Source organism: Dasypus novemcinctus, chromosome 21 (genome assembly GCF_030445035.2).
Source record: "Dasypus novemcinctus isolate mDasNov1 chromosome 21, mDasNov1.1.hap2, whole genome shotgun sequence".
Lineage (NCBI taxonomy): Eukaryota > Metazoa > Chordata > Mammalia > Cingulata > Dasypodidae > Dasypus > Dasypus novemcinctus.
The window spans coordinates 85,610,631-85,637,292 of NC_080693.1; the positions used below are offsets into that span (position 1 = coordinate 85,610,631).

The 26,662-nt window shown below is 65.9% G+C and overlaps 2 protein-coding genes across 5 annotated transcripts; both read left to right on the forward strand.

Annotated features, from left to right (window-relative positions):
- Positions 1 to 1,068: 1,068 nt before the first annotated feature.
- On the forward strand, positions 1,069 to 4,493 carry MRPL12 (mitochondrial ribosomal protein L12). 4 transcript variants are annotated; one of them, XM_004467502.5, is made up of 5 exons: positions 1,069 to 1,262; positions 1,846 to 2,032; positions 2,241 to 2,312; positions 3,791 to 3,934; positions 4,003 to 4,493. In XM_004467502.5, the coding sequence occupies exons 1-5, from the start codon at positions 1,189 to 1,191 to the stop codon at positions 4,117 to 4,119; spliced, it is 594 nt and encodes a 197-aa protein (XP_004467559.1). In that variant the 5' UTR covers positions 1,069 to 1,188; the 3' UTR covers positions 4,120 to 4,493. The 4 variants fall into 4 exon arrangements, with proteins under 4 accessions (XP_004467559.1, XP_004467560.1, XP_012384082.1 ...); XM_004467503.5 differs by having other exon boundaries at positions 1,074 to 1,262; positions 3,791 to 3,928; XM_012528628.4 differs by having other exon boundaries at positions 1,075 to 1,262; positions 1,831 to 2,032.
- A 1,821-nt stretch (positions 4,494 to 6,314) lies between these two features.
- On the forward strand, positions 6,315 to 11,726 carry SLC25A10 (solute carrier family 25 member 10). Its single transcript, XM_058284893.2, has 11 exons — positions 6,315 to 6,461; positions 7,787 to 7,906; positions 8,117 to 8,231; positions 8,316 to 8,364; positions 8,567 to 8,608; positions 9,165 to 9,208; positions 9,310 to 9,380; positions 9,517 to 9,609; positions 9,763 to 9,840; positions 10,196 to 10,252; positions 10,359 to 11,726. The coding sequence occupies exons 1-11, from the start codon at positions 6,369 to 6,371 to the stop codon at positions 10,458 to 10,460; spliced, it is 864 nt and encodes a 287-aa protein (XP_058140876.1). The 5' UTR covers positions 6,315 to 6,368; the 3' UTR covers positions 10,461 to 11,726.
- Positions 11,727 to 26,662: the final 14,936 nt, after the last annotated feature.

Consider the following 26,662-nt stretch of genomic DNA (forward strand, 5'->3'; position numbering starts at 1 on the left):
CAGCCCCCTTGCCCAGTGCCGGGGACACACGTGGCCTCAACTCTAGCCCGCCTGTACGAGGCAGGATATGTAGCTGCCAAAGGCTGTGCGCACAGTAAACGCCTAAGGGTGCTCGTCGACGGGAGCCGAGCTTCGCACAGGCCTCTTGCTGGGCTCGCCTCGGCACCTGCCTCCTGAGGGAAGCGGCAACAGGGACACGCAGGCTCCGGCGACTTATAGGTGCCCCTTGCTGCTTACAGAGGGCGGGCCCAGAAACGTCACTGCAGCCTTTGCAGTGACTGCAGGAGGTGGCAGAGGTGACAGGAACCAAAGCTGAAGGGCCGGCGGGGCTTTTTAAAAAGCTGAGGGACTTGAGAAGGCGGGGAAGAGAGGAGAGGGCTGTGGGCCCGGACGCCCCGCACCACAGCCCAGCGGGCTGGAGCCTGAAGACGGGCCTGAGGGGCTGGGGCTGGTCCCTCCTCCCCGCGGAGGGGTGCGGGTCCTCCCTCCTGGGCCCCGGGTCCCGGGCCCCGCGCCCTCGGTCAAAGCCCCCCCCTGGCTCTGGTGTCCGCGGCGGGCGTGCGGGCGCGGAAGGACAAATGCCTCCCCGCACCTGGAGGCTTCGGTGTTGGCGGGAGGGCGCCCGTGGTGGGCAGCGTTTGAGGGGGACGGGGGCCACGGGCCGCGCAGACGACCCTCGCGGTAGCCCCGGGGGCCACTGGAGGGTGGTCCGAACGGTCCTCTCCGCTGGACGTGCGGAGGAAGCGCGGGGCAGCGTCCAGGGCAGCCGCCACGCACACCGAGGCCCTCCCGAGGCAGCCGGCGCTCGGCCTCGGCCGCCCTGGCCGGGCCTGGACGCCGCCAGCGACGCTCCCGCGCCTGCGCGGCCCGCCGCCCGAAGAACGAGAGGAGGCCCACGCGGCTAGAGCGTCCCTCCTCGGCTCGCATGCTCCGCGGTGGCTAGAGCGTCCCTCCCTGTTAGTACGTCCGGCTGTCGCAGCGGCTAGAGCGCCCCTCCTCGAGTCGTATGCTCCACTTCGGCTAGAGCGTCCTTCAGTGGCTCGTATGCTCCGCGGTGCCTAGAGCGCCCCTCCTCGGCTCGTATGCTCCGCGTCGACTAGAACGTCCTTCCCTGGCTCGTATGCTCCACGGCAGCTAGAGAGTCCCTCCTCCCTGGGACCCTCGTGTGACCTTCCCGCCCGCGGACCCATGCTGCCGGCGGCCGCTCGCCCCCTGTGGGGGCCAAGACTGGGGCTTCGGGCCGCTGCGCTCCGCCTCGCCAGGTACCGCGGGCCGCAGCGGCATCCGCCGGGGTCCCCGGACGCCGAGGACGGGCGGGGGAGTGGGGGTGGCGGCGCGCGGCCTGGGCCGGCCGGTCCCTGAAGGAAGCCGGTCGAGCGGAGGCTGGTGCGGGGCAGCGGGCGGGCAGCCACCCCCGCAGGCGGCCCAGGCCGGACCCAGCGGGTCCCGTTGGGGGCGGGGGCCGGCGCGGACCGCGGAGAGTGCTAGGGTTTGCGGGGCTGGAGATTGGAGCTCCGTGACCTTGCGCAAGCACTTGGTTCAGCCCTGGTCTCAGTTTCTTCAGCTGCAAAACGAGAGAGAGGCTCCGTGAGTGGGTCCCCGCGTTTTGCAGCCAAGAAACCCACGTGTTGAGAGGGTTGGCGCGACAGAGTGTGTCTAAACACTTGTCCTACTCCGCCCTCGGGCAGACGGTGTTGTGGGTCTCTAGCGCTCGGAAGACCCTCAAGTTTCTGGGGTGTCTGCTCGTTAAGCGGCCTGGATCCATGTGGCCTGGGAACCCTGGGTGGGTGCCACGGGGCTAGGTGATGTCCAGCCCTCCTGCTCACCCAGCTGAACGGGGCCCAGGCAACAGGCACCAGGCGTCAGTACCTCGCGACACATGAGGAGCAGCAGCCACAGAAGGGGCGAGGCCCTGGCCGGTGCACCCCTGGATAACGCCCCCAAGGTGTACCCCCCCAAGATCCAGCAGCTGGTCCAGGACATCGCCGGCCTCACGCTCCTGGAGATCTCAGACCTCAACGAGCTCCTGAAGGTGAGAGGCCGCCGCGGGCCCCGGCCTGGGCCGCAAGGCCTCGGGAGGGCGGCACCTCGTGCCTGGTTGTGCTGGAAGCTCGGGGAGTTGTAAAAGCACGCTTTCCAGGCGGCGGCGGCACCTGCCAGGCTTGTCTGGAGCGTCCCTTCCCTTAGCCTGCTGTGGGTGTGACTGCCCGCCGCTGAGAGTGCTCTCCCTGACCTTGCAGAAAACCTTGAAGATCCAGGATGTTGGACTCATGCCAGCGGGCAGCGTGGTCCCTGCAGCGGCCGCACCTGAGGTGAGCCCACGCCGGGGTCCCGTGCAGGAGGCACACGTGTGTCATTCCCGGTTCCAGCCAGGCCAGACTTCTTTAGTTGCCGCTGACCCGTGGGTTCTGCAATCTGTGCGTGCCACTGCTGGGGCCTCCAGGCCCCCGGCAGCCACCCGGGACCTCCTCTTTGCCAGGGCATGCAGTTCCCGGCCCACGTGGGTGCCAGGTGCCGAGAGGAGGGAAGCAGGCAAACTGAAAGGGGAAAGAGAAGAAGGAGTCCCTGCTGGACACTGCAGGACTGCGGATGCTGCCGGGGAAAAAGTAGGGGAGACGCCCAAGTTACGACGTCATGGAAGACTGTCGCCAAGAGGTGGCATCTAAGGGGCCACAAAGGAATTGAGGGACAGGGGTCGCGTCTTCTGGGGGTGCACAAGACCACAGGGCAGGGCCAGAGTGAACTCCAAGGGGTGACGGGCAGCACGATTCCCAGGGGCAGGGGGGGATGGCTTGGGTGCCTGCTAGGAGCCAGTGCTCAAAGCCACATGTAGGTCTCCTTTTTTGTTTGTAGTTTTTGTTAGAAAGAATCCCAGAGCTGATAACAAACAGTTAACACAGTTACCAGCACAAAGCTGTCACTCAGGTTCAGGCGTCGTCAGGGTTTCCCACGTTGGCTTCACGTGGTCCATTCTTGCCGCTGCCACGCTCAAGGCAGGTTCCTGTCTTTTCACCTGTGCTTCAGCACACGCCTCTAAGAGCTTAGGTGCTCAGAATACCTCCTGCGCGCGGCACACCCCGCGTAGCTGTCGGTGATTTAACACCCACGCAGATTTCGGCTTCTCAGTCCCTAGCTCACCCCAGCCCACACGTGTTCTGCAAGTTGCTTTTGATTCGTGGGTCCCTAGAGCCCTTCTAACCCGGACCCGGGCCCTTAACCTCCCCCCACCTCCCCCACCACACGGCTCGGCGCACCCACATTCATGCCTCCAGGGGCACCAGAGGAGTCCCTGGTCTGTCCCACCTGGGACAGGAAGGTGGTTCTAAAGGCTGAACGTCCTGGAGAAGCACAGACAGGGCCGCTATGTAACTTACCATCCTGAATCGAGCTGTTCTTGAAAGCAAACGGGGTGCCCCAGGCAACCAGGACATGTGGCCCCTCTAGCCCGCTGTGCCCTGTTGTCCCATGTCAGCCGTTGGGAGGTGGCAGAAGTTAGAATTGTTGTAAATTCCGCCCTGGTGCCCAAGCTTGGGCCTGGCCGAGGACTGCGTGGGGCCGCATCTCTAAGACTCTTGGGGCTGCGGTTGCCTGTCTCGTAAATTACGGTTCTATTTGGGGGTGAGGGTCGGTTCTTTTGGAACAACCTCTGGGCGTGGAAGCCGGGTCTGAGCTCTGACCTGCGGGGGAGCGGCCCGTTCAGGCGGGGGGCGGTCTCCTGCCGGGACTGCAGGCTCTGGAGCTGCTGCTGGAGGGCGTTGCCCCCATGCCTACCTTGTCCCCCCTCCTCAAGGCGGCAGAAGAAGAAGAAATGCCCAAGCAAAAGGAGCAGACCCACTTCACCGTCCGCCTGGTGGAGGCGAAGCCTGTGGACAAAGTGAAGCTCATCAAGGAGATCAAGAACTACGTCGCGGGCATCAACCTGGTGCAGGTGCAGGTGGGCCCGGGGCGGCAGGGTCCCGCGGCCTCCCCAGCCCCAGGTGCTGACTCTGCTCTTGCCGGCAGGCAAAGAAGCTGGTGGAGTCCTTGCCCCAGGAGATCAAGGCCAACGTCGCCAAAGCCGAGGCCCAGAAGATCAAGGGGGCCCTGGAGGCAGTGGGCGGCACCGTGGTTCTGGAGTAGCGCCCCGGCTCCGAGGACTTGGGGGGCCCAGGCGGCCCCACTGCACGCCCACTCCCCCACGCACAGGCTGGGGCGAGAGCCGCTGATGCCATGTGGCGGACTCTGGGGAGGGGCAGGGGCGGCTTCCCGCGGTGGGGAGGCACAGCTGTCCTGGGAAGTGCCGGCCAGGTGGACTCTGGAGCATCCCAGGTGACGGAGCGCATGCCCTGGACCCCTGGAGAGCAGTGCCCGGCCTGCAGTGGCCAGTGGGCCTGGCCCCCGAGGCTCCACGTGGCGTGGAGGGTCCGTGGGGGGCTCCAGCTGGGACCCCGTCCCGTCTGAGGCGCTGTAGCTGCCACGTGGCTCCAATACCAGAGTTTGACCCGATAACTGCAGTCAGGGCTGTCGTGAACTTTTTCAGTCTGGCCGTGGTGGAAACAACCGGTGGGCGCACCTTGCCACAGGCGACAGGAGGTCTGTGGCGATTTGTGGCCCACGGTGCAACCCTGGCCCGGGCGGCCGGCTCCTCAAGGGAGGGTGGCTAGGGTGGGCCTGGGGGACGTGGCTGCAAACCCAAGGCTCAGCCCCCAGGGCCGGGCGGGTGGTGGCAGCGTCCTGGACCTGGTGGCCTCCCGGGGCACCTCTGCCCAGGGGGCCAGCAGGAAGGGCGGGGGGCTCTCCCCAGCCTGGGTAAGGAGGCTGGCTCCATCCTCAGCCGGCACTGGCGGAGGTCTCACAGCTCGGGACTGGCGGTGCAGGTGGCCCCCAGCGGACCACCCTCTGGCCCCAGTTTCCCTACTTGAAAGACGGATGTGCGGTGCTGGGCTGGAGGGGAGGCCAGGAGGGGGCACTGTGGTGGGCGGCAGTGGGTAATGGGGGGGAGCTGGCAGGGTCCCCCCACCACCTGGGGTCCTCTAAGCAAGGCCTGTCCCTATGAACTGGTGCACGGGGTCAGAGCAGGCGTCCATCAGCTGCCCCCAGGAGGGGCTGTTTCCAGCCCTCGAGACCCCGGTAAGCAAGACCCACCGTGGTCCCTCCTCCAGGCCTGCCCTTCCGAGCTGGGGGACCCTCCCCTTGCTGCCTTCGCCCCAGGAGAGCGAGCAGGGCCCCCCATGGCGACACTTCACCCAGAAGGCCCTGCTCCAAGTCCCTCCAGCCTTCTCGGGAGCCCAGGCCGGAGGTCTCCTTGTTCTGGGGTGACTGTGCTTCCTCCATCCTGGGCTTAAGCTCTCATTCTGCAAGTCGCCCTGAGAACAGGCCTTGGTGACACCTGGGGCCTCCACCCTCTTGACCTTGGCCCTGCAGGCTCACCTGCTCCAAGGTCAAGGCCAGCTCCTGGCTCGCCCTGGTGCACGTTGGGTGCAGTCCATCAAGGTGGCTCCAGCGTCCTGGGGAAGGCCAGAGGACAGCGGCAGGCAGAGCTGGCACCAGGGGTGTGTGAGTGCCACAGGCACTCTGACTCCTCGGGACCACCCACGTCTTCACCCGCAGCAAGTCTATGGACCTGCTCTAGGGCGTGGGTGGAGATGGCTGCTGAATGGCCAGTCTTTGGTGCGGTTCCTCCGGCTTCTAACCGGCCCCCTCGTGGCTCCTGGCACGCCCGTGGCCTCCGTGGCCTGCAGCTTTACAGTTTGCAGTGGGCATCTTGCTTGGCCCCAGCCCTGCCTGCCAGCTCAGAGCTACACTGGCCACCCAGGCTGCCTGCCTGCCACCCCTGCCAGGTGTCCGCTGGAACCAGCGTCCAGGGGCCGTGTGTGGGCTCGGCCACCATCCCTGCAGCCAGCCCCCGGCCTGTGCGGCTTCAAGTACCACTCAGCAGAGGCTCCCGGGGCTGGTTTGGCTCGTGTCACGCCTCCTGCACAGCTGGGGAATCGCTGCGTGCCCCGTGGCCAAGCTGGGCATGTGCTTCTGATGCCCCTGCCCGCAGGTGACTGAGCCTGCCTTGTTCGCTGCGAGGGCACAGGTGGGCGTTCGGAAGACCTGCCTCTAGGCCCCTCTGGGTGCGGTGGGCGGGCTGGGGGGAATGGAAGGGCTGGGACGCGGCACCGCGCGGGGGTCTTCTGAGGGAACTTCCCCCACGCGGGCGCAGAGGCAGCGTGTCCTTGCGGGAGGTTTTCCCGGCCAGTGGCCCGGCCGCGGCCGCTTTAAGGCGGGCCCGCCCCCACCGCCTGGGCGGGGCCTCGGCCGGGTCCTCCCCTGTGTGGGCGGGGCCTCGGCCGGGCCCGCCCCCGGGCGCAGGCGGCGCTTTGAACGCGGCGGCGGCAGGAGCCATGGCGGCGGAGACGCGCGTGTCGCGCTGGTACTTCGGGGGCCTGGCTTCGTGCGGGGCTGCCTGCTGCACGCACCCGCTGGACCTGCTCAAGGTGGGCGCGCGCCAGCCGCGGCCTTTCCCGCTGGGCGCCGTGGGCGGGGGCTCCGGGGCCGCGGCCTGACTCCGGACCCTCGTGACCCCCGTGCAGGGGCCCGGACCCGCGGCCCGGAGGCCGAGCGACGTCCGCGGCAGGGCCCTGCCCCTGGACGTGTCCTCGCGGGGCCTGAGGGCGAGCCGCAGCCGGCCACCCTGCCCCCAGGCCGCACTGCCCAGCCCTGTGTGCAGGCCATCCAGCCTGTGCCCAGGCCGCTCAGGCCTCTTCCTGGTTTGCACCCTGACCTGTAAACTGTCCAGGCCTGTCCCCTGGCCGAGGGCACTGCCCTCCCAGCAGCCCTGTCCCTGAGGGCAGAAGTGGGCTTTCTCATTAGAGAGACCTTGAGCACCAAGGAGAGGCAGGGAATGGGTGAGTGCACGTGAGGTGCCCCCCGGGGGCTCGTCCTGGGCGCTGGCCGCCCACCCGGTGCCTGCTGCGTGCTCCTGACTTCTGCCAGGCCCAGGCGGGTCCCCGGAGGCTTGGGCCGGTGTCTCTGGGTGGCCACCGCCATGACCTTGAGGCACTTGTTCCGGGCCCCTGGGCGTTCCCACCCTGCCCTGAGTCACCGCAGGAGAGATGCAAGGTGCCCAGCACGGGGACCCTGAACAGGGGGGCAGCGGAGGGGGCATGGGGTTCCCCGGTGAAGCGCCGTTTCCAGCCTCCGCTTCTCGCCTTTGCCCTGGACTGTGGCCCCTGCCCACGTGGCTGCACGCTCCAGGGGTCCCCGCTCACGTGGCTGCGCGCTCCAGGGGTCCCCGCTCACGTGGCTGCGCGCTCCAGGGCTGCCCGCATGCCTCCCCCCACCACAAGGCTCCTGCAGCTGCAGGGGCGGTGGGGTCCCCCACCGAGGGCCCAGTGGCCTTCTCGGGCGTGAAGGCGTGCTGAGGCCTGCCCCCGCCACTGCCACGACGCCCGGAGGCTGAGACCACTGAGCTGCGCGGTCTCACGGCGCCTGAGCCTGGGGCCCTGGCAGATGCCCAGCCGTGCCCACTGTCGCTGGGGTCCCGGCCTGCGCGTCTGTAGTCTGTGGGGGGCGGGGGGTGAGGGCCCCTGGACGTGGCTGGAAGGACCGGACGGGCTTCTGCCAGGCCCCCTCGGAAGCCCCCGCTCCTCCAGGTCTTAGGGTCGGTGCCGGCCACGAGCCCTGTTCTCTGTCCCGAGAGGCCGGTCACGGTTAGAAAGTGGGGCCCTGGGCCCACCCTGGGGGGTGTCCTACCGAGGTCGCTGCTCCACCCCCGGCGTCCTCCCGGTGAGCGGGGCCTGAGCAGGTGTGGCCCCCACAGGTGCACCTGCAGACGCAGCAGGAGGTGAAGCTCCGCATGACCGGCATGGCGCTGCGGGTGGTGCGCGCCCACGGCGTCCTGGCGCTCTACAGCGGCCTCAGCGCCTCCCTCCTCAGACAGGTGGGTGCCCCGGGCGGGGACAGCCCCCGGCCATCAGGTCGGAAGGGCCGGACGCCCAGGCCGCTTATGTGGAAGGACCCGCCACACAGGAGCCCGCGACCCCTCGCCGCTTTCTAGGTGGGGAAGCCGAGGCCTGGGTGAGCACAGAGGGGAGGAACAGTGTGGGGTGGCCGTGCCCCCCCTACTGACCCTGAGCGGCCGCCCCCCCAGATGACCTACTCCCTGACGCGGTTCGCCATCTACGAGTCGCTGCGCGACCGCCTGGCCGAGGGCAGCCAGGGCGCCCTTCCCTTCTACAAGAAGGTGCTGCTGGGTGCTGTCGGCGGTGAGTGGCTGGGGTGGGGGCGGGGGCGGGGGCCGGGGACCGCCGCAGGTCATCAGCCGGGATTTGGGGTCTGTGTCGCCCCAGGTTTCACGGGCGGCTTTGTGGGGACTCCTGCGGACATGGTCAACGTCAGGTCAGTGGGCACCCATGCCCCCACGGCCGGGCGGTCCCCGGGTCTGGGGCTGCCGGGATTGGAGCCCGCCCCGCAGTCCCCCACATTTCCCTCGGGTGGCTCGGCGCAGGGAGCCCGGGGTGGTGGGCGCGCTGCCCGGACGGAGAGGGGCCGCCTCCCGAGCCCCCGCCCGCCCCTCCTGAGCAGCCGGGGTCTCCTGCAGGATGCAGAACGACGTGAAGCTGCCCTCCAGCCAGCGGCGCAAGTGAGTGCGGGGGCGCGGCCGGGGTCTGGGGGCGTGGCTGCCCAGGACCTTCAGGAGCGCACTCCTGGGACTTGGGGGGCGTCCTGCTGGACTGGGGCTGGCCTGGGGACCCAGGCTGCAGCAGAGGCCCCCCAGGGCCTGCAGACCCCAGGGCTCTCCCCAGGGCCCTGGGGCAGGTGGGCAGGGGGCCGCGGAGGCGAACTGAGACCGAGCCTGGCCCGACGGGCAGCGGCCCCTGCTCCCGCGCCCCCCGCTCCGGTGCCGCGCTTTAATGGGGTGTGCTGTATCAGCGGGCCCCGGGGCTGGGGTTTTGCTTGGCCCGGGTCAGCTTGGGGCGTTGCGGCAGCGCTCCCAGGGCAGGGGCGACAGGCGGGGAGGGGCTGGGGAGACGGCCCTGCCCACCCCTCTGTGCCCGCCAGCTCCGCGACGGGCGTCCCCTCCCCCTCGAGTACCCCTGGGAACACGGGACCCCCCCACGGTGAGCTCGGGTGAGGCAACCCCCGAGGTGGGGGGCCGGGTCCCCAGCGCTGAGCCTCACGCCTGCTGTCCCCCGCAGCTATGCCCATGCCCTAGACGGCCTGTACCGCGTGGCCCGTGCAGGTGAGAGGCCCTTCCCGGGGCCCGGGCAGGCGGGTGTTGTGGGGAGGCTGGCGGGCGGGTGTCGGGTAGGGGCTGGTGGGCCCACCACCCTCTCCCCGCAGAGGGCCTGCGGAAGCTCTTCTCGGGCGGGAGCATGGCGTCCAGCCGCGGGGCCCTGGTCACCGTGGGGCAGGTAGGGCCAGGGGCTGGGGTCTGGGGGCAGGCCTGGCCCTTGGGGCATCTCACCCTGGGGCAGGTAGGGTTGTGGGGTCCATGGGGGGCTGGGGGCGGGCCTGGCCCTTGGGGGTCTCACCCTGGGGTCCCCCCAGCTGTCCTGCTACGACCAGGCCAAGCAGTTTGTCCTCGGCACCGGCTACTTCTCCGACAACATCTTCACCCACTTCGTCGCCAGCTCCATCGCGGTGAGCTCCTGGCCTGGGGGCCCCGACTCCCGGGACAAGGCGGGGATCGGGGTGGCGGGAGGCTTTGGGCAAGCCGGGCCGCAGAAGTGGGCACTGGGGGCGTGGGCAGGGCCAGGGCAGGCCGTGGCTGAGGGCGCCCACCTCTGCCCCCAGGGAGGGTGCGCCACGTTCCTGTGCCAGCCCCTGGACGTGCTCAAGACGCGCCTGATGAACGCCAAGGGGGAGTACCGGGTGAGGGGCCGCCCCGGCCCGGTTCCCACCCCGCCCCATCCCCCCACCTTCTGACCAGTCCACGCCCCCGGCCCCGCCTCCCCCACCCCGCCCTGCTCCCCGGGAGGTCCCGTGGCTTCTCCTCAGCCTGTGGGGCCCCCGGGCCGGCTCCAGGCTCTCCCATCCTTCCCAGCCTCCCTGTCCCTGCCCGCCAAAACGTCACGCACGGGGTGTTGGCGCCCAGCCCGGCCCTGGGGTGCCTCGGGGGCGCTGGCTGTGGGCGCAGGCGGGACGGCCACCTCCCCGTGCTGGTGGGGGCCCGCCGTGGGGCCTGCGTGCGCCGCCACCCTCCGACCGCCGCTCGGGCCTCCCACAGGGCGTGCTGCACTGCGCCGTGGAGACGGCAAAGCTGGGCCCACTGGCCTTCTACAAGGTTGGGGCACGGGCGGTGGCCAGGGGGCCGGGGGACCCGGGGCGGGGTGGGGGGCCCGGGGCCTGGGGCTGGCTGTCCTCATGCGCCGCCCACCGCGCCCCTGCAGGGCCTCTTCCCCGCCGGCCTGCGCCTCGTGCCGCACACGGTGCTCACCTTCGTGTTCCTTGAGCAGCTGCGCAAGCACTTCGGCCTCCGCGTGCCGTCCTGAGCGGCGGCGCCGCCAGCCTCCTCCAGGGCGTCCTCGGCGCCGCCCCCAGCCCCGCGCTTGCCACGGCAGCCCTCCCCCAGCGGGTGCCGCGAGACCTCCGCCCTGGGCCTGCCTGTCCCCGGGGCGTCGCCTCCTGGCCCTCCTGCCTCTGAGCCCCTCCAGCGCAGCCAGCCCCCTTCTGGCTCTCCGCCTGGCCGGGGCCCCCGCGGGGTGGTCTCCAGCACAGCAGGGGCCCCTTCTCTAGTCCCTGGTGAGCGCCTTCTGCTCAGGAGTTGCCCCAGGCTGCGGGGCTGCCTTTTAGCAGCTTCTGTGGGGAGTGGGTGCCGCCGCTGAGGAGCTGTGTGGCGCGAGCCTGCATTGTTACCTGGTGAGGGGACCACGCTTTTATCAGGTGCGCAGAGGCCTCCGACCCCCGGGAGCGGAGGCGCCTGGCTCTGGGCACGACGAGCAGCTGACTCAGCCGCAGGGCAGCGAGCCTCCGGGAGGCGCAGGGCCCGTCTCGGGACGGGCGTGGGCGCTGCTGGTCCTGGGGCCCCCCGCCCGGCCGGCCCTGACTTTAGTTTTGCCAAAACCTCTTAGTGCTAGAGGCCGCATCCTCGGCCCGCGTCCCTCCCTCGCGGAGCTCTGCAGAGCCTACCAGTAGACCGGGCTGGGCAGCCACGTGTCCCTCCCTGTGGTGGGGGGAAGCCGTGGCTGGGGAGGGGCGGGGGCCTGGCCTGGGGGTCTGAAGCCGAGTTGTGGGCTGGGCCCCCACGACCACCGCCTCCCGGCGGCTCCTGGCAGCGCGAGGCCCCTTGGGCCGAGCGGTCTAGGCTGGGCTGACCGCTGGGGGCTCCTCTCCTGGGGCAGGAGGTTGCTCTGGAATCGGCTCTTGGGGAGGCCGTCCAGGGCCTGGGAAGGCCCAAGGGGCTGGGGAGACCCCTGCTCCGGAGCTGCAGACGGCGAGGCGGTGGCGGGGGGCCGGGCGCCTCCTGCGGGAAGGGGCACACACTGAGATGCCGCGCTGGCCGGACTCCACTTCTGGGGCAGAGGCGCGTTCTAGAGCGTTCTGAGAGGTGGGAAAGCCGGGTGTGGCTCTGGTGACGGCTGCGCTACTCTGGATACACTGGAAACCCTCTTGTTGAGAAAGCTGTTGAAGAAACCGCTCCCCCTCGCCGGGCCAGCTGCTTTCTCTGCCCGCCTGGGACCCCGTCCCACCCCCTGGATAACTTGGGAGCAAATGCTGGTCACTTAACACTTAAACGTTTCAACACTTTGTCCCTGAAATCAGACTGTTGGAAGTTATTTAACGTGACCGCGACAGCGTTCCCTGCAGGGGGGGAGACGTGAGAGCGCATCTTTCTATCCTCACACCCCGCCCGGGCTCGCATCCCCCAAGCCCCTCCCGCTCGCTCCCGCCTTCCCTGTCCCTCGTGGCCTGCCCTGTCGTGGCTCCTGCAGGCGGCTGGGTGTGGTCCTCCTTCCTGTTCCTTTCCCGTATCAGCAGGGAGCTCTGGGTTTGGGTTCCGTGTCCTGGCCGGGGTACTCGGTGGGGGGACCCAGTTCCTGCGGCGCCACCGCAGCTGGCAGGAGGACCTGCTCCGGCGGGAGCCTGGGCACGGAGCAGCGCAGGAGCGCACCTCCAGAAGGTTCTGCAGGGGCTCTGGGGGGCACGCAGACGCTGCCCTGGCCCCATGCCTGTGGGCTTGGGGTCTCGGCCCTGGGTGCCCAGCTCAGACGTTCCCAGGGAGGCCGCTGGAGCACACGGGCCGCTGCTCCTCGGGCCAGGGGCAGCTCTGCCTGGCAAATTCCTGGGGCTTTGGGCGCACAGGGGCCCTGTCTCTCAGCTGCTTTGATCTGGAGGGTGGAGTGGCCTTGCCTGCCACGCACGTGTCCCCAGGCAGCCCCACCCCCGCAGCCAGCTCCCCGATTTGCAGTGTTCGGTGGCTCAGGTACCAGGAAAAGTGCCCAGTCTGGTTTGACAGAGACAGGCCTGGCAGTGGTCCACCGAGGGGAGAGGGCAGGGCGGGCACCAGGTTCCCAGCACCCAGGGGTGGGTGCTGGTCAGAGTCCCGTGCCCCGCCCCGAGCCATGGCTTCCTGGGGTGAGCGCGCAGGGGAGCAGGTGCAGCCGCAGCACAGCAGAAAGGTGCTGCACGGAGGGCTGGGGGCAGGCCCAGGGAGCCCCCCACCTCCCGGGGAGCTGGAATTTCAGAGGCCCCACTTCCTCCATCTGAGATCAAAGCCAGCTGGACAGCCCCCCCCCCACAGGTCTCGTGGCCCCAGGATTAAGGATTAAGTTCACGCCCGGGCGCGCTGGGGGCCGTTCCAGAGCCTGCGCCGGGCAGCAGACGTCAGCGCGTCATCGGTCAACCTCGTCTCTTTTTACAAAAGAATGGCTTTATAGTTGTTTTTAAAGGTCCATGATTATTGTTTTACAAAGCTAAAGTGGAACGGATGTAGCTCAGGGGCTGACACATCTTTTGCATGTACAAGGTCTCAGGTTCATTCCCCAGTACCTCCTAAAAAAAAAAAAAAGCTAAAAAAATTTCAGTAAGTGTCCCCAGAGCATCCCATGGGGCCGAATGGCCTTCAGCAAACGGTGCTGGGACGGCTGGAGACCTGGGTGCAAAGAACACAGTGCCGGGATCCCTTCCTCTCACCATATACAAAATCCTCTCCAAATGTATCACAAACCAAATGTAAGAGCTGAAACCACAGAAACTCTTAGAAGAAAACATGGGGCAAACTTCATGGTCTCAGATTTGCCAGTGGGTTCTTATACGTCATGACAAGGGCACAGCAATCAAATAAGTATTTAATATCTCATCAACATTAGAAACTTGGTTCCTCAGAGGACACCGTCAAGAAAGTGAAAAGATAGTCTACAGAATGGCTTGCAAATCTTATATCTAGAATATATAAAGAGCTCTTACAACTCAATAGAGAAGGCAAATGACAATTTAAAAACAGGCAAAGGACTTAAAGATATACTTCTCCAAGAAGAATACACGAACGGCCAATAAGCACACGTGAAGATGCTCAACGTCAGCCATCAGGGAAGTGCAAATCTAAACCACAGCGAGTTACATCTCATGCCCCTCAGCTGGCTAAAATAAAAGAGATAGTAAGTGTTGGCAAGGATGGGGAGAAATTGGAACCCTCATTTATGTTGGTGGAATGTAAGTGGGGCAGTCCCTTTGGAAACAGTCCAGGGGTTTCTCGACATGTTAAACATAGGCACGGCCTGACCCAACAATTCTACTCCTAGGTATGTACCTGTATTAGCCAAAGGGGCGCTGATGCCAAATACCAGAAATGGGTTGTTTTTATAAAGGGTATTTATGTGGGGTAGGAGCTTACAGATACCAGGCCATAAAGCTTAAGTTACCTCCCTCACCAAAGTCTATTCTCACATTTTGGAGCAAGATGGCTGCCGACGTCTGCGAGGGTTCAGGCTTCCTGGGTTCCTCCCTTCCAGGGTCTTGCTTTTCTCTGGGCTCAGCGTTCCTCTCTTCCTGGGGCTGGCTTCTCTTTCCTCTGTGAGCTTATTTCCTGGGGCTCCAGCTTAAGGCTTCAGCATCAAACTCCAACATCAGAAACCCTCCACTCTCTCCTTTGCCATGCCTTTTATCTGTGAGTTCCCACCCACCAAGGGCAGGTACTCAACGCCCTACTAGCACAAGAGCTTTACTTGGTTAGGTAATCAGGTAAACATCTGAATCCAATATAATCTCACATGCCCAGAGGAAAAGACCAGTTTACAAACATAATCCAATATTTTTGGAGCTCATCAAGAACATCAACCTGCTCCAGGACCCAACAGAAATGGAAATGTCCACAGAAAGCCTGTGTGTGCAGATTTATAGCTGCATGAGTCAGAATAGCCGTGACAGGGTAAATAAAATGTGGCTTGCCCATACAGTGGGGTAGTATTCTGTAAGAAGGAGCCACGCGCTGACCCACGCTACAGCCCAGAAGAACCTGGAGACACACTGTGTGAGGGGAGCCACGCGACAGGCCACGGATGGATCCCACTGACACGAACGGTCCAGAAGAGGCAAATCCAGGAAGAGCAGATTCACGGCTGCTGGAGGCTGGGAGTGGAGGGGCTGCCGGAGGTAGGGGGCTCTTTCCCTGGTGTTCTAAAGTGGGCTGTGGCGATGGTCACGCAATGCTGAATATATAAATACCGTTGGAGGGAAGCGGACTTGGCCCAGTGGATAGGGCGTCCGCCTACTACATGGGAGGTCTGCGGTTCAAACCCCGGGCCTCCTTGACCCGTGTGGAGCTGGCCCATGCGCAGTGCTGATGCGCGCAAGGAGTGCCCTGTCACGCAGGGGTGTCCCCCGCGTAGGGGAGCCCCACGCGCAAGGAGTGCACCCCGTAAGGAGAGCCGCCCAGCGTGAAAAGAAAGAGCAGCCTGCCCAGGAATGGCGCCGTACACACGGAGAGCTGGTGCAGCAAGATGACGCAACAAAAAGAGACACAGATTCCCGTGCCGCTGACAAAAATCCAAGCAGACACAGAAAAACATACAACTGGTGGACACAGCAGACAACAGGGAGGGGCGAAGGGGAGAGAAATAAAAAATCTTTTAAAAATAAATTAATTTAAAAAATAAAAACTGTTGGAGGGTATGGTTTAAATAATTATATCTCAACAAAGCTGTTGATTTAACTAAAAATTCAAGCTATAAAAAAAAGTAAATAGAAGAGCAAAGCAAGTGGAAACACCCTCCACAGCCGTGCCCACCCCCAGGACTCAGGGGTGGCCGTCACTCAGCCAGAGAGGAACGGAAGGAAAACAGCTAAAGCGGGCTGAAGGTGCACGGGATACTTGATTATTTCACCTAAAAACATGACGTGGAGCATTACTTAGAGCAGCTTCGTGGGAACGAGGACGAACCTGTTCACCTCCCAAAGCGTCTCCCAAAGGGAGCGCTTCACCTGCAGACGCCACGCGGGGGGGGTGGGGTGCGGGGCGGGCCGATGGCTGGCGTCGCAGCACGTGCGTCCCTCGCCAACCCCCGAGTCAGCCCCGGGCTCGAGCCCGCAGATGAGGCCTATGGGACCGGGGCCGCCGGGAGCCCACCCCGAGGAGAGCGGAGGCCCGGGCAGGCGAGGACCGGGGGGGCGGGCGAGGGCCGGGCGGGCGAGGACTGGGGGGGGCGGGCGAGGGCCGGGCGGGCATGGGGTGAGGGCCGGGGGGGGGCGGGCGAGGGCCGGGCGGGCATGGGGTGAGGGCCGGGGGGGGGCGGGCATGGGGCGAGGGCCGGGGGGGGCGGGCATGGGGCGAGGGCCGGGGTGCCTGAGCAGGGAGCTCGCCTTGACAGTATTTGCCCAAATTACTTGAAACTCACAGAAGAAAAGAAAAGCAGAAATGAGATGAGGGAAATAACATTCAGACAAATCTTTGCTTCCCACATGAGATATTAGTTCCCAAAAGAGGACAGAAACTTCTAGGAAGTGGGGCCATGCGGCCGATTTCCTTCCCTGTCCATCCGTAGAGGGAAAGGTGGATTCTCTGCTTCAAGACGGCGGACACGCCCAGCCCCCACCGCGCCGCAAGCCCCTCGACGCCGAAGACTGAGCCCGCGTCCCCAGGGGCTGGACAGTGGTCATCCCCGGCCACCCACCGCCGGCACCCGGGGGTCAGCTTGGGCCCCGCTGGCCAGCCCACCCGGAGGGTGCCGGGACGTTCCCATCGTCTCAGGGTCTCAGCGCTCCGTCCCCGAAGCCCGCTCTCCACGCTCTGGCCGGCCTTGATGCCGCTCACGCCTGGCCGCCGTCCACGCCTGCCCGGCTTCTCCAGGCTCTGGTGGGGGCCGCAGGGCCGCTGCACGGGCGCCAGGCGCTCTCCCCTTGGCGCCTGCCCCTTGGGCGGCTCCTCCAGCTCCTCACGGGCCCGGGTTCCGCTCTGGGGTGTTTGGTTCTCCCGAGAGGCCCGGGGCTGCCTCGGACTCGGCCCGGCGGGCGGCCAAGGCTCTTTTCCTTTTACCTGCTGGCGTTGCTGGGGGCGGCCGAGGCCAGCCCAGTGCCCCTCAGGGCCGGGGATTGAACCCGGAACCTTGTGGGTGGGAAGCCACGCTCAGCCACTGAGCCACGAGGCTCCCTGAGTTGCTTTTTCCCTTTGTTTTTCTTTTTTCTCTTTTTAAAGATTTATTTACTTATTTTTCCCCCTTCTCCTCCTCCCACCCTGCTATTTTTGCTGTCTGTGTTGTCTAATCTTGTCATTTTTTCTCCTCTAGGATTCACCGGGATTTGATCCTAGAGACCTCTGATGTGGAGAGAGTTCCCTGTCAATCGTGCCACCTCAGTTCCTGGTCTCTGCTGCGCTTCACCTGCCTCTCCCCTTGTCTCTCTTTTTGATGCGTCGTCATCGTGCTGCGTAACTCACTCACGCAGGCACTGGCTCCCCGCGCAGGCGCGCTTTCTCTTCTTCTTTTTCACCAGGAGGCTGCAGGGATCGAACCCGGGTCCTCCCGTGTGGTAGCAGAAGCCCTAGCACTTGAGCTGCTTCCCTGTTTGTTTTTTTAGGAGGCTTTGGGAACCAAACCCAGGCCCTCCCGTGTGGGAAGCGGGCGCTCAACTGCTTGAGCCACAGCCGCTCCCCCAGGTAATGCTTGAACCTGGAGTCTCAGGCAAGCCATCAGGACACGTCCAAGGGCCCGCCGTCACACCGTTTTCCCCTTTCCTTTTCTGGAACAAGGCGTGCTCTTCTCTGCAGCTTTGCTCTGTTCTGCAGGGCCACCGCTTCCGCGCCGGCTCTGTCCAGTCCCTGCTCCCGTAGAGGCTCCCTCTCCAGGAGCGCCTTCTCCTGGTTGTCTTCGCTCTCCACACCCACTGGCTTTTCTCTAAATGCTGTCACCTTTGTCCTCTTGCTCTGCTCAGCAGATGACTGCAGCCTGCCTCGCCACTCCCTGCCCGGTAGCTCTGGGCTGGCCTCGACATTTCTGGCTCGTTTAATGGTCTCGCGCGGAGGCCGCCCGCGCCCTCGCTGCCCGTGGAGGTGCCCGGCCTCCCCAGCTCCCTGTCCTGGTACGGCCTCTGGCCCGAGCAGCTGTGGGACAGAAGCAGCTCCCTGTGTGTGCCCCGTGCCCCTCACCCGGGCAGTTTCCTCCCTCTTGGTGGTTGATGTCCCCTGCAGGCTGTCCCCATCCCTTTCCTCTCTGTTTCCTTTTGGGGGACCCTGGTGCTGCCCCCTCCTCGCCCTGCCCGGCCCCTCCTGGCCGAGGTGGAGTGAAATTGCCGGGTCTCCTGTGGGACTTCGGGGAAGACGCTGCCCCCAGGAGCCCCTGCCACCACCCCACGGGCGGCGGCCGGGTCCACAGCAGGCCGTCCCCCCATCCTGCCCGGGGCTGCGGCCGCGCTCCACGTCCCCCGGCGAGGCCGGAGCTGCGCGAGGGGGGCGCTGCCCTGGGCAACGGTGCCAGGCGCGGGAGTAGCCGCTGAGCTGGCGGAGAGCAGGGCCCGCCCCCCCAGACTCCACAGCGGCCGCTGCCAGCGCCCGGGGCAGAGGTCACCGCCCCCCGCTGCCCCCGCTGGACCTGGGCTCAAGGTGCCCCAGCCAGGGCCACCAACCAGGGAGGGAGGCGCCAGCGGAGCGCCAGAGAGGCGGCCCCGGGCGAAGAAGCGCCAAGCGCCTCTGCAGACGAATCCGCACGCGCACGAGTAACAGGCCAGGGAAAGTGGCGACAAAGTCTGTGACAAAAAGCTCCGAAGGCACTGGTGGCTCTCACAGACCACTAAGAAAAGAACATCCTGATAGGAAAGTGAGCGCGGTTATGAACCCAGGCACTCCCCGGGGACTTGTCACCACAGCGGACAGAAGCTCAGGTCAGACGGACGCGGAGGGAAGAGCGCAGAGCTTCGGGCGCGGCTGCTCGGTGCGCGGCGACGCCGTCTCCCCGCCTCGGCCTGGCGTCCCTCTCTCCGTGGCTTTGCCCCGGGCAGCCTCCCGTCCAGCGCGAGCGGCGTCCGCCCCGCGGCTTCCCCGCTCGCCCTCCCGCGCCAGTGTCGCCCGCCCAAACTGGCCGGCTGGGCCTCGGTTTCCAGCTCACCTAGACTAAGAGCGGGGAGAGGGTCCCCGAGAAAAACCAGAAGACAGCTAGCAGGACGGAGGGGGGGCCTCGCTGCAGGCGGGGGACGAGCGCTGCCGCCACCGCCTCGTCTGAAAGGAAGGGCTCTCGGGGTCCTGCCCTCAGGGAAAGCGTTCTCTCACCAGGTGTCGCTGACATCTGCGACGTGCTTAACAACGCGGGGCACCTGCTCTCGCGCAGCCTCCAGACCTGGACACTGACCAACGAGGAGGATGGGTGGAGAGGAGCGCGGGAGCCCGCGTGGGGCGTGGGGAGGAGCGCGGGAGCCCGCGTGGGGCGTGGGGAGGAGCGCAGGAGGGGCGCCCCGGCGAGGGAGGGGCGCGTCCTGGACGGAGGCTGGAGCTGGGGGACAGATGGCGGGCAGCAGCAGGGGCTGGCAGTTCTGATCGGGCTGGCGCCGGGTCAGGGTCCCCCGCGGCGACACAGCTCCTCTCGGACCTGGCGATTCCTCTCCTGGGCACGTCCACGGAGCTCGAGTGCGGGGGCGCAGCGCAGCCTCGCCTGCACCAGCCAGAAGGTGCAAGCAATCCAAGTGTCCGTCAGGTGATGGACGGATAGACAAAATGCGTCCTCCCTGTACACCAGAATATTATTCAGCCTTAAAAAGGAGTGAAGTCCTGCCTCGGGCCACAGCGCGGTGAGCCTTGCAAACAAGGCGCTAAGTGGAACAAGCCAGACGCGAGAGCCCGCGTGTTAGAATTCCACGCATCTGAAAGTCCAGGAAAGGACAGAGTGGACGAGTGGTGGCATAGGGAGGGCGCTGGGCGGGGCGGGGGTGCTGGGCAGGGGTGACAGGTACAGGGTTCATTCTGAGATGATGAAAGCCCCCTAAAGTGGGCAGTGGTGATGGTCTCACATGGTGAATATTCTAAAAACCACGGGATTGTACATTTGAACTGAGTGATTCGGGTATGTGAATTTTATCTCCACAAAACTGTTACAAAAACAAATTAGGGGGAAGTGGGTGTGGCTCAAGTGATTGGGCTCCTGCCTACCACACGGGCGGTCCGTGGTTTGGTTCCTGGTGCCTCCTAAAGAAGACAGTGAGCTGGGGTGATGGGCAGGCACAGCGAGTGGACACGACAAGAGACACAAGAAGAAAAACATAATGAGAGACACAACAAAGCAGGGAATGGAGGTGGCATAAGCAATTAGGTGCCTCCCTCCCATATCAGAAATCCTGAGTTTGGTTCCCAGTGCCTCCTAAAGAAACAAAGAAGACAAACAGACTCAGCAAGTGCAAACAATAAGGTGGTTGGGGAGAGATAAATCAAACAAATCTTTTTAAAAAATAAGGGAAGGGAAGCAGACTTGGCCCAGTGGTTAGGGCGTCCGTCTACCACATGCGAGGTCCGCGGTTCAAACCCCGGGCCTCCTTGACCCGTGTGGAGCTGGCCCATGCGCAGTGCTGATGCGCGCAAGGAGTGCCATGCCACGCAGGGGTGTCCCCGCGTAGGGGAGCCCCACGTGCAAGGAGTGCACCCCATAAGGAGAGCTGCCCAGCACAAAGGAAAGTGCAGCCTGCCCAGGAATGGCGCTGCACACACGGAGAGCTGACGCAGCAAGATGACACAACAGGAAGAGACACAGATTCCCGGTGCCGCTGACAAGAATACGAGTGGACACAGAAGAGCAGACAGCAAATGGACACAGAGAGCAGACAACGGGGGTGGGGAGAGAAATTTAAAAAAAAATTAGAGGGAAACGGACTTTGGCCCAGTGGTTAGGGCGTCCGTCTACCACATGGGAGGTCCGCGGTTCAAACCCCGGGCCTCCTTGACCCGTGTGGAGCTGGCCATGCGCAGTGCTGATGCGCGCAAGGAGTGCCCTGCCACACAAGGGTGTCCCCCGCGTGCGGGAGCCCCACGCGCAAAGGAGTGCGCCCGTGAGGAAAGCCGCCCAGCGTGAAAAGAAAGAGCAGCCTGCCCAGGAATGGCGCCGCCCACACTTCCCGTGCCGCTGACGACAACAGAAGCGGACAAAGAAACAAGACGCAGCAAATAGACACCAAGAACAGACAACCAGGGGAGGGGGGGAAATTAAATAAATAAATAAATCTTTAAAAAAAAAAAAAAAAAATTAGGGAAGAATATGTGGCTCAATCAGTTGGGTGCCTGCCTATCACATGGGAGGTCCTGGGTTCAGGTCCTGGTGCCTCCTAAAGAAGGCAAGCAGACCCCACACCTGCCGCAGAAAGCAGACACTAAACGAGCAGATGCCACAAGCCAGCAGACACCACAGCCCACGGGGAGCGGATGTGGCTCAGGCCACTGGGCACTTGCCTCCCACGTGGAAGGTCCTGGGTTCAGATCCTGGTGCCTCCTGGAGAAGGTGAGCAAACAGATGAGAGAACCATGGGGGGGGCAGTGATAAAGTAAAAGTGAAAAAAAAAATTAAAGGGTACCCCTGGCCACCGGGTGAAGATGGAAGCGTGGCCAGCTGGGTGGGGGCGGCCGCAGGTGGCCAGTGATTTGCCAGCCCCCCCAGCCAAGCAGCCGCCGCCCCACCCTGTCCGCAGCCCAGGAGCCCGTCACCCCCCACCCACCCCGCCCCTCGCAGAAGCAGGTCCTGGGGCTGAGCCTGTCCCCTGAGGCTCGGACACGGGCACGCGCCCCCCCACCTGCGCCCCAGGAGCCCCCTCCCGCTTGGTCCCAGCACGAAGAAAATCACTGCTTCGCTCGAGGGAGCCGGCACCCCGGGGGCCCGGCGGCCGCTGCTGCCGTTTAATTTCCAGACACGGGGGACGCCCCGAGCACAGCGGGGCGCAGGGGCTGCGGGGTGGGGAGCCCCCGGGAGGCTGGAGGGAGACAGGGCTGCGTGGCGGGGCCCACTCCCCAGGGGGCTCACCGCCTGGGCGTCTGGGACAGCCCCGGCCAGGCTCGGCCAGACCCCGACCCGGCGCCCCCCGTCGGGCGCCGCGCAGCCCCGCGGCCTCGCCTGGTCTTGGCGTCCCGCCGTGGGGGTGTCAGGGCCGCGTCCCCTGCAGCTGCCAGGGAGGCGGGCAAGGCCCTGGTGGGGGCAGGGCTCGAAGGACGCTGAACCCTGAGGCTCGCACCTGCCCCGGGTCTGGGGTGCGACACGCAGGCGCCGGGCTGCGAGGGGCAGGGCGTGCGAAGGCATGGCTGAGGACAGGGTTTGGGGACCCCGGGGTGCCTGGGCCAGAGAGAGGTGACAGGTTTCGGGGCAGAGAGTAGGACCCTGCCTGTGGCTGCATGGAGTGCACGTCACACGCCGCAGTCGCTGGCGCCGCAGCCGAGGAGGTGAGAACCAGAGAAGCCGTCGGTTGCTAGTTAGGAAATCCCCCGTCGTGCTTCCAAAAGAGCTCAAGCGATTGGGCCCCCGCCTACCACGTGGGAGGTCCGTGGTTCGATTCCTGGTGCCTCCTAAAGAAGACAGTGAGCCGGTGTGACGGGCAGGCATGGCAAGCAGACGCAACAAGCTGGCACAAGAAGAAAAACATAATGAGACACAACAAAGCGGGGAGCAGAGGGGGCTTGAGTGATTCGGCACCTCTCTCCCACATGGGGGGTCCCAGGTTCGGTTCCTGTTGCTTCCTAAAGAAACAAGAAAGATGAACAGACTGACACAGCGAGTGAAAAACAACAAGGGAGTGGGGAGAAATAAATTTTTCTTTTCAAAACAGCAGGCGCACATGCCGCAGCCACTGCTCTTGTCCTCGGCCGCCCCTGCCCCTGGTCAGTGACGTCAAAGGACTGTTGCTGATCTTGCAAATCCCGCCCTGGCCCTGGGCCTGCGCTCCTGCCACAGACCCCGGGGCCCCGGGGTGGCGCAGAGCGGCCGCCCAGACCAGCTCCGGGGCTGTAAGTTCCTAAGAAACTCCCGTTTGGCTCCGTGGAGCAGCCGCCGTCGTTTTTCGGCCCTAAGTGCCCGTGGCGCTTCGGTGGGACCTCTTCTGCAGGTCCACGGCCAGACGGGCCAGCAGGAAGGGGCTGCGAGGCGGCCTGAGCCACCCCGAGGGGACCCCCCACCTCCTGGGGACAGCGGACTGCACGCAGGGACCACCCGCCTGGCGGTCAGCCTGCTGGACCCGCGGCCAAGCTCCAGCACACGCTTGCTCCCCCTGGATGGGGCCGGGCGAGGCTGCTGCCCTGAGCGGGGCCGTGGCCCGCGTCCCCGTGCCCCCCACTGTCCAGGCGGGCGTCCGCAGAGCCCTTCGGCCCCGGCCGGGCGGGGGGCCTGCCCAGCGCGTCCTGGCCTCGCTGTCCTCACCCGTGCAGGGGCGCAGCCACAAACCCCTCCTGTCCTCGCCCGGCGTCGTGGGGGGTCCGCGTGGGGGAGCGGGGCGTGGAGGGAAGGCGCGGCGCTGCGGCCATGCCCGTGGGCCCCGGGGAGGCCACGCTGCTCCTGCGCGAGCCTCGGCCTCTGCTGCTCGCGGGGCCGCCCGGCAGGCCGCCCGGGGCCTTCGTCTTCCTCTCCCTCCACGGTCCTCCTCTCCAGGCACGGCCGGGGAGAGGCTGCACCCGGCTTTAGCCCCCTGGGAAAGGCACGGGGCTCCCGGCCCCCTGTGGCCTGCAGGGTCCCGGTGCCGGGGCATGGGGCGCCCGCGACGTGGCGCTGAGAGGTCCTGGTGGGCAAACGGGGGCCCCTGGGGCTGCGGCGGGCACGGGGACACCTCCTCTGAGGCCCGAGGCCCCGCCCGGGCAGGTGGGAGCCCTGGCAGCCGTGTGGGCCCCCGGCCCCTGCTCTGCCCCAGGAGGGGCCTCTAGGCAGGAGGTCCCGGCATGACCTCAGGGGCTGAGAGAGAGATGGCCAGGGGACAGGGGGGGGCTGGGGCGGGCTGAGGGACCCTTCCCTGAGATGAGGCGGGGGCGGTCCAGGCGGGTGGGGTGGGGGCCCCGTGGCCCTCGGGATCTCGCCCGCCTGGACAAGGCCCTCAACACGCAGGAGGCGGCCGGGCGGGGGCCAGGCTGGACCGTCCACGGGGCGGGCAGGGCCCGGGCCGGGGGCACCGGCAAAGTGGGGCCCAGAGATGTGGGGGAGGACGAGATGGCCAGAGGCTGCCAAGCACGTGGAGCCGCCCCAGCACCCAAGTGTGCCCCTGGGTGGGCCGCCCGGAGGCTAGTTGGGGCGGGGCGCCTCGGCCTTGCCAGGCCTGGGGGCGTCGACCCAGCAGGAGGGGCCCGTTCCCCCGGGCACCGCGGGATCCTCCGGCCCGACCTGGAATTTTGGATCCCTGCTCCGCCCACCCCCCCAGTCCTCCTGTGGGTCCCATAGACCGCCCCTGCCAGGCGCCCAGGCCCCGCCCCACAGCAAGGCCCCCACCCCGTGAGCCCCGCCCGTATCTCCCACCCTGAGGACACACCTGCAAGCCAGGTTCTCCCTGTCCTGGGGCACCCCCAGGGAGCAGTGCAGACCCATTTCCTGTGCCAGCCCCTCCCGGGCCTGCCCTGGCCCCGCCCCACCCTTGCCCCCTCCCCTGCCCCCTGCCCCTGCCCTGTCCCCTAGAGACTTACTGTTTCCTGGGAGCAGGGCGCTTCGTGGGGTGGGATTTTGTCTGCCGGGCGTCTGTCCAGCCCTGAGGCCTGTCGTCTGCCCCGGCCCTTAGCAGAGAGGGGCTCCCTGTCATTTGCAAGGTGAGGGACGTGTGGGTGGGTGGGCAGCGGTGGCGGCAGGAGGCCCACCCCGGGCAGGGCTGCTGGGCACTGGGTGGCCTCTGGGTGGCAGCCTCGCGGCGCTGGGCGGCAGGTGGGCGGGGCCAGGCGGGGACGTGGTGGCAGGCGCGGAGCGTGTCCCGCCGAGGGCCTTGCTGGGGCGGCCAAGGCGCAGATGACCGACAAGGGGCCCAGCCCCTCCCGGCTTGGTGGGGACTTGCGGGCCTGGGAAGGACAAGCCGCAGACCCCGGCCCAGGCGCGAGCCCCTGCCCCGGCCCAGGGTCCCGAGGGACCTCGCAGCCCTGGGATGCCCAGCAAGCGCGGGCACCAGCACCGGGGCGGCCACGGACTGGTGGGCCGCGGGTCCCGGCCGGGCCTGGTGCTGGGACACCGTGAGCCCCTGGCTGAGGGGGGTCAGCAACCCGGCCCTGGGGGGCAGCTCTGCCGGGAGGGGCCAGTGGGATACAGGCGGCCCAGGGGCTACTGTAGGGTGACGTCGGGTCAGGCCACCAGGGATGGGCAGATGGACTGTGCGCGCTCTGCACACGCCAGGGGAAGGGGCCAGTGGGGCTGACCCAGCCACGCCCGGCCAGCCGCATCTGCCTGTCCAGCCATGTCCATCCGTCCAGCCACATCCGCCCATCCAGCCATGTCCACCTGTCCAGCCATGCCTGCCCATTGGCCATGTCCACCTGTCCAGCCGCATCCAACCATCCAGCTGTGCTCAACTGCGTCCACCTGTCCAGCCACGTCCACCTGTGCAGCTGTGTCTGCCTGTCCAGCTATGCCCAGCCATGTCCACCCATCCAGCCACGTCCGCCTGTCCAGCCACATTCACCTGTCCAGCCATGTACGCCTGTCCAGCTGTGCCTAGCTGTGTCCGCCCATCCAGCCGTGTCAGCCTGTCCAGCTGTGCCCATGCCCAGCTGTGTCCCCCCGTCCAGCTGAGGCTCTGTGTGTGGGGGGGCGACAGGTTTTGCCCCTGCAGATCTGAGCCGTGGGCGGGGGCTCTGGCTGCCTCTGGAGGACGATCCGGGTGTGATTGTGGGGTTCAGATGGGAGAAGGGGGGAGGAAGCCATGAGCACAGGCCTCTGGCCCTTCTGTCCCCGGCTCGGCTCCTCACACTCGGGTGCCCCCAGGTCAGGCTTTCTGGTCCCAGTGCACTGATGGGCCCTCATTAGGGGCTCCACGGTCCCCCTGGCCCCCGTCTCCCCCAGGGAGGGGCATCAGGGAGAGGCCACCCCTGCCAGGCGAGGGCTCCACAGGGTGCCGGCCACGCAGGGACGAGGCGTGTGCCCAGCCCCGGGCTCAGGCCCTCTGGTTGCCCCTGGCCACGGCCCAGCCGGGGTCAGGCAGGGCAACCTTTACCCTCAGAACAGGGAGGGTCCTCTCTGGCCCCGCCGGGGGAGGCCGTGGCCGAGTCTCCTGACTTCCCACCCGGGGCCCGGCAGGAGGCGCATGGGGCCAGGCCCAGTAGCTGCGGCAGCCACACCTGGACCTCCAGTCACCGTGCCCCCGTGCCGGCCAGGTCACCTGTGCCGGACCCCAGAGCGGGTTCCCCTGCTCCCTGGAAGGACACTCCACCACGCAGTCCTCCACGGCCCCTTCCTGCTTCCCAGCAGGCCCTGGGGTTTCCCGCCGCCCGCCTCGCCGGCCGGGGCCGTCAGCTCATGGCGCCACCCTGGCCAAAGCGCTGGGCGGGCACCTTGTGGGCCCAATCCCGGGCAGCTCAGGACGCCTGGGCATGCAGATGACAAACCAACAGGCGGGGAGGAGCTGCCACACAGAGCGGGTGCGGGCAGCCAGGGCCCTGCCACGCCCCTCCTGAGCCGGGCAAGCTGGATTTCCAACAGTGACAGCCAGAGGGGCCTGGTGGGTGCTGTATTAGCCAGCCAGAGGGGTGCTGAGGCAAAATATCAGAAATCGGCTGGGTGTTATAAAAGGTTTTTATTTGGGGTAGGAGCTTACAGTTACCAGGCCATAAAGCATAAGTCACTTCCCTCACCAAAGTCTATTTCCACGTGTTGGAGCAAGATGGGTGCTGACATCTGCGAGGGTTCAGGCTTCCTGGGCTCCTCCCTTCCAGGGTCTTGCTTCTTCCTGGGCTCAGGGTTCCTCTCTTCCTGGGGCTTGCTTCTCTTTCCTCTGTGAGCTGACTTCCCAGGGCTCTAGCTTGAGGCTTCAGCATCAAACTCCAACATCAAAACTCCAACATCAAAAACCCCAACTCTAGGAAGCGGCTGTGGCTCCATCAGCTGGGCTCCCGTCTTCCATATGGGAGGCCCTGGCTTCACGTCCCAGGGCCTCCTTGTGACGGCAAGCTGGCCTGCGCCTGCGGAGAGCTAGCACAGCAAGAGGACACAACAAAAAAGGGAGACAAGCAGACACAAAAGAACATGCAGCGAATGGACACAGAGAGCAAACAGCAAGTAAACCACAAGGGGTGGGTAATAAATAAAATTTAAAAAATAAATAAATAAATCTTAAAAATGAAAAAACAAAAAACCCC